The sequence below is a fragment of the Pterocles gutturalis genome, unplaced genomic scaffold (genome assembly GCF_000699245.1).
Source record: "Pterocles gutturalis isolate BGI_N339 unplaced genomic scaffold, ASM69924v1 scaffold16965, whole genome shotgun sequence".
Classification (NCBI taxonomy): Eukaryota; Metazoa; Chordata; class Aves; order Pterocliformes; family Pteroclidae; genus Pterocles; species Pterocles gutturalis.
The window spans coordinates 6,041-14,491 of NW_010138585.1; the positions used below are offsets into that span (position 1 = coordinate 6,041).

Here is an 8,451-nt window from a genome sequence, read left to right on the forward strand (position 1 = left end):
CAATTCCCTCAGTTGCTTTAGACCCCATTTTCATGGCCGTTGTACACAAAGATCTGGTTTTATTTTATATTGCTTGATCCCAATTTGCTAATCTGCTTCACTACCTTTAGTGAGACAATTTACTAAAACTGGGGGTTTGGGTTTTTTTTTCCTTTTTACAGACTACCAGCTTCGAACACAGTAAAACGCCTCGCAAGCACCACAGACGACAAAACTTCAGGCCTAGGATTTGTTTGCAGAAGCTTCTGTGGTACTGAGAGCTGTGAATGTTGTTGCCAAGGGTCTTCTTTCTGCAATCTTGGATTGGCAGGAGAAAGATTGGAAAATTACTGTTTTCAATAGTGTGTTTGAGCATTTGAACCATTAGTATTGATTGTGTGAATATTTATTTCATTCGTAGAACGTGCTGATCTTTGCTGCTAAACGCTAATTACGTTAGGAGTCACAGTTACCCTGAGGAGCCAGGAATCCAGAACGAACCTTGACAATGCCTTGTCCGTTACATTCACCAAGTTTCTAGTATTCGTGTTTTAGGATCTCTAGTGTCATTGGCAGCGTTACGCTACAAATTAGGGAGACGATTGTGCAATTAAATGACTGCTGAACACTTAGTTGTATTTAGCCCAAGCTATTTATTTTTTTTTCCGGGCATGTGGGTGCCTTAACTCATTCAAAGCTCTGTTAACTTATAAAAATCTACGGAATACGAGTTAAAACTATCTGAAGTCCAAAAATACTATTTGTTCTTTTTGCATGGTTTCAGTTAGTCAGAACAACTTCAAGTGAAGGGTTTGGTAACAAATATATGGGGTTTTTTAAGGACTAAGTTAACTGAGAAGAAGAGATCACAGAAGTAAATGTCTATGGGATCATCCCTGTGGAAGCATGATGATTGCTAGTTCGAGTTAGTCAAAGTGCAGACTGAAGATTTTCAACCCTAGGGCGTGCAAACCCTATGCCAATTGATTAGTATTTGCCTTTTTTAATTTCTATTTGTAAAACAAGTTCAAAACTAATATGTAGGCATAAGACCTTAGACTAATTATTAAAAAAAAAAAAGGCCAAAACAATTTTGGAGGCGATGAAATTTGGTAGGAAGATGGGGTTTGTATTATTATTTTTCCAGTAACATACTCCAACCTCTTCCTGAAAATTGTTGTTTATGAAGAGGAGGATAAAAATACAGTTGCCATCTTTCTTCCAGCTTGCCTTTGTGTTAATTTAGGGCAAATATTTTCCTTTTTTTTTGCTATAGTTTGCTAGATTTGTTTAATTTTATTTGCCCTAAGCGGGTTGCTTCCTTTCTCAGTCTTTTCTGTTTGTAAACAGCTATTATTATAACTTCCTGGCAGAATGGATAACAGTTCAGAATGTTATACTTAAAGGTATTTTTTTTTTTTACATGCCGTTTCATTTTTTTCTGAGAAGCTAAGATTGGCATGGGTGTACATAGTTATTTTGATTTTTTTCAGAAACATTTTTGACGGTTATCAGTATTTTCTTTAAACAATTTTTAGAATGCTTTGGTTTGAATTTAGTACTTCTGACAGGTGCTAAACTTAAACCATCCAAATCTAACTATACGTCCGCGAACGTGATGTCATGCACTGTGCGCAAGGTTCTCCACACCACTCTGTTGATTGTCCCGCAAAATTGAGAAGATATTTCAGTCGTTGTCCCCCTTGTAGACTATATATAGAGATAGACCTGTGTCTAGAGTATATACTATTAGCAAAAAAACAACTAAATTCCCCTGAGATGCAGCTGCTGTGAGGTCAGAGGAAGATCAGCCTGCGCAGGGACCGATATCCGAAGGTACCCGGGCACTAACCAGACAGCTGGCTCGGCAGCGATAGGTGTGGGCATGTGTATTCTGCGCTAAGGCTACTGTATGTGTCACCCAACAGGCTTGATGTGGAAACAAATTCAATCATCTTGTTCGAGATTTGGGTTCCACTACTCGTTTTCGTTTGAACAATTAAGCTTATGACTGGACTAAACAATTTTATATTAAAACTGTAACTGGTTGACAAATCACTTTCTGATGACTCCATTCTTCAAAGTGTTTGCTTTTAATTATTTGTCTGTAAAATGGGACTCTCTCAATGGCTTCGTTTTCCTGTTGAATTTTGTATCTCACGGACCAGAACAGTGTTTTCTCGTGTTTTGTCACAATTTGACTCTGTTTTGATGATGGGGCATCAGCTGTGCTTGTTCAGGAGGTAATAAAGGGCAAAAAGCCCTCTTTGAATCAGTTACACCTCACTCCATCTTCTTTCAGTTTGATCTCTAATCTCAGCGTACCCTCAGCTGTTCTAGTGCGAGGTCTGGATGAGTGGAACCGAACTTCCTAACAGCTGAAAGTATTCACGTTCCTGCTGTGTTTACCAGGTACTGACAAAATCTTTGCTTCTCCAGTGTTCTCTGCAAAATTTGCACACGCACCATAAAATTAGTGCTCATTAGCACCCTGTATTCCAGAAAGCAAAAAAATCCCGCACCTCTTCATCCATTTATTGTCGAAATGTAGGGTCCCTGTGCCCTTAGGCATCAAGGCAGAAGCAAAGAGATGTGATGTTATTCTAGTGCTAGCTCTTGTTCAAGGAGTAATTTTTTTTTTTTTTTTAAGTTTTGTTCTTAACCCAACTGCTAAATCTTTCTTATCTTGGCGGCTTCTGTTCTCTGCCTGGTGTGGAAAAATGAAAATTTGATGGTCTGCCACTGTGCTAGAGGTAAGTGCCTAATATAAAATACTTGTAAAGGACAATTTGTGTCATTCAAATCAGCGCTAAAGTTGGTCACCTGTGTCATCCGCTCAGCATGGCTCCCCAGCTGTGTTACCTGCCTTTTGGAACATTAAAAGACAAAACTTCTTAATTAGCTCTGAAGGCACCTGCCTGTTCTTCCCACTGAGCCAGCGATGTTTAAATGTTCCACAGTATTTTTTTTTTGAGGCAAACCATTTTTTTCTCAGCATTTTTTCCCTTCTCTATCCTCAACCTCTCTCCGCAGACTGCTGGCTCGGAATATTTCAACCCTCGGAGTAACGAGGTGGCTCTCCATCCTGGCGCAGGGTGTGTGTACCTGATCTCTGGGCTTTCTTAGGACGAGGGATTGCAGCAAACCACTCAGTTCTTTTTTTTCCCTCTCCTCAAAGTGCCAGTAGATGGCATTCTGAGCACGCTGCACGCTTCCCACCAACTCTCAGCAAGAGTCACAGGCTCCAGCACCATGTACAAAATGCGCCTTTTGATTTGGGAGGGATTATTTTAGCTCCTCTTAACTCGTTAAAAAAACCCAACAAAATTATAAATTTTTTTAGGCTTATGAAATATTATTTTTGGAGTTCAGTGACTTCTTATTTTGACAGTTTTCTCATAACATTCTATTTCTTATTTCTCATAACATTCTTACTTCTTACTCTCGTAGCTGATGGTGGTAATGCTGTGGAAGGGAGCAGAGGGCATCAGCGCCCGGGGATGGGGGAGCCGCTGCAGGGCACAGGAGCAGCTCCTCTGCGCTGTCCCTTGCTGGTGTGGGACGTTGCTGGCTCACGAAATTAACACTCAGCTGGTGGTCTGAAAGCTCCTGTTTGATACAACATAGGAGAGAGAGTATCTGGGTTTTTTCTTTTTTTTTTTTTTTTTTTTTTTTCCCTCCCTTCTTGCTTTTTCTTTTTTTTTTTTTTTTTTTTTTTTTTTTTTCCCCCACTTGATTATCTCTAGAAAAAAACTGGTTTTGTCTCGATAAAAGAAGCCAGAACCCACCTCCCACTCCAATAAAACAGGTGCCGTAGAAAAGCTCCGTTCCACCCCTGTCTCCCAGCCAGGGAGCTCCTTCATTGGTTTCTTTTACGTGTTTCAACTCTTCCTTCCTTATTGCCATCCTTTTACGCCTGTGTACTATTTATACTCCTTATATTTGCTTCCTGACTCTAATCTGAGCTGGTTTTGTCTATAAAACATAAAGAGCGACAATAAGACCTTACCCATCGTGGGTCTGTCTGGGGTTAAGCGATTGCACCTGTTTATTTCTGGCTTTATATTCTGTGACAAGAAATGGGCTCAACCTTGGCACCTCTATCCTTATCTTGCGCCAAATGCAGTATGTTGCAATTCGTTCAGTGCTCTTATTTTTTTTTTTTCCCCCTCTGTGGTTGACACCCACTGCTGTTTGTAATTGCAGCAGCTCTGGCACCACGAGGGTTGATGGCCTTGCAGAAAATAGCGTGAGAGAGCAAAGTTAAGGGACAACACGAACATTCTTAATTGCTGTAGCAATTAATTATACAACAATGTCATTTATGCTACGGGGCAAGTTGTACTGAAACCAAGAACAATCGTTAAGCTTTTTTTTTTTTTTTTCCCCCCACTTGATTTTGTGCAATCCGGAGTGTCGGGCGAGTCATGCCCTCCCTACGCACAGATAAAACTTGTTTCTCTTGTAGTTACGGCACGTCGCCTTGACTCAGCGTTTGTGAAAGCGCAGCTAGTCACACCGCTCGCTCTGCCCTGATGCAGGAGGTTCCCTTTGGTCGTTATTTCACCTTCTCGTTAGGGAAAGGCTTTGGACCCTTCTGTATTTCCCGGTGCTGGTGCAGGAGGCTGTAACGTTGAGCTTTTTTGGCAGCGCAGGGTCAGCGCGTGGACCGTGGCCAGCGCTGGGTGGGGGTTCTTCCCGGCGTGACCGCGGCGCTGGGCAGCAGCGCGTCCAGCTCCCTTCCTTGCGCGCCCGTTCCTAAACAGCCAAACGTCGTGTTTTCAAAGACAGGAGTTGTAGCTAAGCTCGGTGCTGTGTTTGTTCTGAAAATGAAGGATTTGTGGGTTATTAGGAGGCGATCTGGGCTCAGTTCCCAGGAACTCGGTGCAAAGAGCCATCTGAAACGGAGCTCATCAATAGTCCTGTAAAAGCAGCGGCATCGCTCGGGAAGGTTAAAGCCACTTTTCCTACTTTGGCTGTACTGCCACTGTGAGGTTGTTAGCAGACTGGATGAACCAAAGGATAATTTTCAGTTTAATATCAGAAATTATGCCCGGCTTAACCTTATGACCTCTCTCTTCTTCCCCTCCAAGCCCAAGCATCTCCCTATGCTCGCCCTGTTCTTGTTGGCTGCTCTGGCCGTTGCCCTGCCGCAATGTCGTCGTGCTGGAGGTGGAGTTACTCTGGGTTCTTCTCCCAAGTTCATTGGCAGGCTGATGGTCAAATAAATAAGCAGAACCAGGCCTGAATCAAATGCTCAGCAACGTGAAGAACGAGATGCTCCCAAAGTCAGTGTGCTGGGCTCCGGCCCGTTCTGGAGAAAGTTTTGTAGGCTTAGTTCAAATCTTGGCTGGGGATTTGTACCTTGGATCAAAGTTTTGTTGCAGGCCCTTCTCCAATATAAAGCGAAGAAACGTAAAACAACAAATATCTGGTGAAATCCAAACACAATCTGCTCTATGTTATGCTACAAAAATGAATGAACTCTGCCTCCCACCCTCTCCCACTGTGACTTGCTGTGAAGAAGCACGGCTCAAAGGAAACTCGCGCAAGAAGTTCTGCCGCCTTCCAGCAAAAAAAAGCAAGGGAAAACGCTGACGGGTTTGATCTCCGCGCTGCCAGTCGGGCAGGTATCAGTGAACAGCGGCAGGGGTTTTGGAAGGACTCGCCCTACAGCACAGGACTAAAGCCCAAATAATCACCTATAAGGCTTCAAAAATGTTTTTTTCTATTAAGTTAAGAAAACCTCTTTTCTGCCCTTCCTAAGGAGCGCCCTATAGCTGATTGGAGACTTTCTTGGGCCGTCTGAAGCAGCGTGGTGGTTGACCATGGATTGTGAAGGACAGAAGGATGTCTAGGGGCAATCAGGCAGGCGAGGTGAAATCCATCCGTTCCTCACTTATGAATCTTCAAGCCACTGGGTTACAAGTCATCGATGGACCTGTTGGATCACAGGGAAGGATCCTCAGAGTGACTCCTTACCAGGGTTGCGCTGTTGGGAAACAAGGTGTCGAGCTCCAAACCAGAGAGAGGATGAACCTCGCACTGGGTTTTTCCACTTTAAGCCTTGGTTAAAGCACTTGTAGGAGCTGCTGGTTCCTACCCGCGTTCTGGGGAATGTGAGCGTGCTCTTGCACAAAGTCCAGGAACAAGTCAAGGTCCTGGGCATCTTGTGTCAAAATGTAGGAGGTTTTGCCCCAAGGGCTTTGTGAGGGGGCTGGCAAATTCCTGTTGGGTGCCAGGTAGGAGATCTCAACTGTGCTTTTGAAACAGAGAGTTAAGAGGTGATATAATGCCTACATCCAGCTGGGCTTTTGTATTTTCAAGAAGTTTTTCCCCAAAGCTCCTGGAGTGCTGTGTTCCCGGCTGCGTACCGGGGACTGCTGCGGTCTAGCCAAGGAGATGGGACAAAGCTCCACAGATGGGAAGAGTTTGAAGAGATTCCAGTGTAGAAGCTGGAGAAGAGGCTTGGGGGAATATCAGTGAGGTCTGCTCAGAAATGCCAACCTTACAAACAAATTAAATCTGCTTTGTAATCTTAAAAAAAAAGTCAGTCTATAAAGTTGAAAAGGAACGTGTTTAAAATTGACAAAATAAAATATTACAGTATAAAATTCCACCTTTTCTCTGTATTTGTTTAGATCTGGACTTATCAGCCAAGCCCTGCCCCGTGCCTTTGCTCGTGGAGCTGAGCTCTCATCGACGTCCCAGCCACCTCTAATTATTCCCTGCCCACTAACGAGCGCATGGTGCAGAACGAGTGTTTATTTTCTTTCTTGCTTATTTATGAAAACGAAAAAGCACAAGACAGAGCCCTTCTACGTGTTGTGAACCCTACGATTGTTCAAGTTTCCGAGAGGTCACAAGGGTCCCAGATAACATTAGCAGCTAAGTGTGATGTTGTCCTTTCGCGTTATCAACAGGAAACATCTTTACCAGCACAGGAACTACAGCTTTGTCATTGGCCTGGTGCAAGAACATGACAGTATTTTCTCATCCTATCAGGACTGGGATATTTTGGGAGCTGGTATATAAAGCTCGCAGCACACAGTGTCTTTTGGACATTGGGAACAGGTTCATGGCAGGAATCGGTCTGCTTTGCTATTTTAGTAGTTGCTATAGTTGCAGCATGAATGATTTTTTTTTTTTTCTTGCCCTGCACGGTTCAGGGTGGTATTTCATTACAGTTCATACGGCTATTTTTATTATTTGAGTGCAGATGGACTTATTTAAGGTAATTAACGTGGTGATATAAGTCTTGTAAAGAAGCCTTTGGCGAATCAAGAGCGAAGCCGTAAATCATCTCAGTGCAGCCCTTGTTTAGCTCTCATTAAGTCCTTGCAGACTTCTACGGTGCAGGATTGAGTTCTGTCCAAGCGAATTTCAGATTGGCTAGATGATAAACTGTTATATTTGGGCTCTGAAATAAGAAGCGTTCCTTGCGCCGAATCATCTGCGTGTCGAAAGGAACAGCCCTTCTCCCTCACTCAGCTCATGGCAAAAAAAGTCCAGGAACATCTAGAACCGGTATTAGGACAAACAGCGTTTAAATGGGGCTGTGAAGAGCTGGGCTGGAAGGGGGCCAATCCTGCAGTTAATATTCTGTACAGAATTACACCCCTCGCTGATGATAGCAAACCTTATCCGATAACGCCGGCGTGGTTTTTCCATCGCTGCCGTCACTGTTTTCATCCAAAATCCCTCTAACTACCAAGAAGGAAAAACGACAAAAGTCCAGCATGGTGGTAGCCCAGGATTTGTCCTAAAAAATGCAGAATGAGAAATTCTAACAACTGGGGGTTCATTGTAATCCTCCAGTGCCACCCAACCTCTACTGCACTAATCCAGGGCTGCTTTCAGAGAGCTCCCAAACCCAGATTTTCTACCGTCCACTCTTATTACAATTTTTCTTTAAGACTTCAGAAATCAATGTCATTTCTATGTAGCAAATTCTTTGGTAGACATGAGCAAAGGGATCCCTTTGTTATCGATAAAACTGACTTCTACCATGAGGAAAGTCAAGATTTTGTTTACCATTTTATTTTATAACACCAAAAAAAAAAAAAAACCCAAAAAAACAAACAAAAAAAACCCAAAAAACCAAAAAACCCAAACCCTCAGCAGTTTACAGGCTCGTTTCAGCACTCGGTGGGTCACACACCTTCATCTGGCCCCCAGCACCATCCCTCACCACTGCCGCTGTCCCAAAACCTCCCGACACCTTCGGGCAAAGCCAGAGCCACGCTGCGGGAGCCAGGGAGCTGCAGCGCTCGAACGGCTCTGGATCACTGCGCAAAAACTATGGCCCCAAGCGTGTCTCCATGGATTGCATCAAATACCAAAAATGTCAGGGGCTGATGACAGCAGGAGTTATTTCCGAGGGACTGACGCAGGGCATGGATGGGGCAGTGTAAGAGGTTTGTTTTTTTTCCTCCCTCTTGCTCACTCCTGCAGCATGTTGGTGGAGGTGGT

General features: G+C 43.6%; 1 protein-coding gene across 1 annotated transcript in view; it reads left to right on the top strand.

Annotated features, from left to right (window-relative positions):
* AP1M1 (adaptor-related protein complex 1, mu 1 subunit) overlaps positions 1–621 on the top strand; it is a gene marked incomplete at its 5' end in the record, with an annotated part of 6,138 nt that extends 5,517 nt beyond the window's left edge. Inside the window, one exon of the mRNA XM_010083052.1 lies at positions 162–621. Coding sequence (XP_010081354.1) covers positions 162–184 — 23 coding nt within the window. The remainder of the gene's footprint in view (positions 1–161) is intronic.
* Positions 622–8,451: the final 7,830 nt, after the last annotated feature.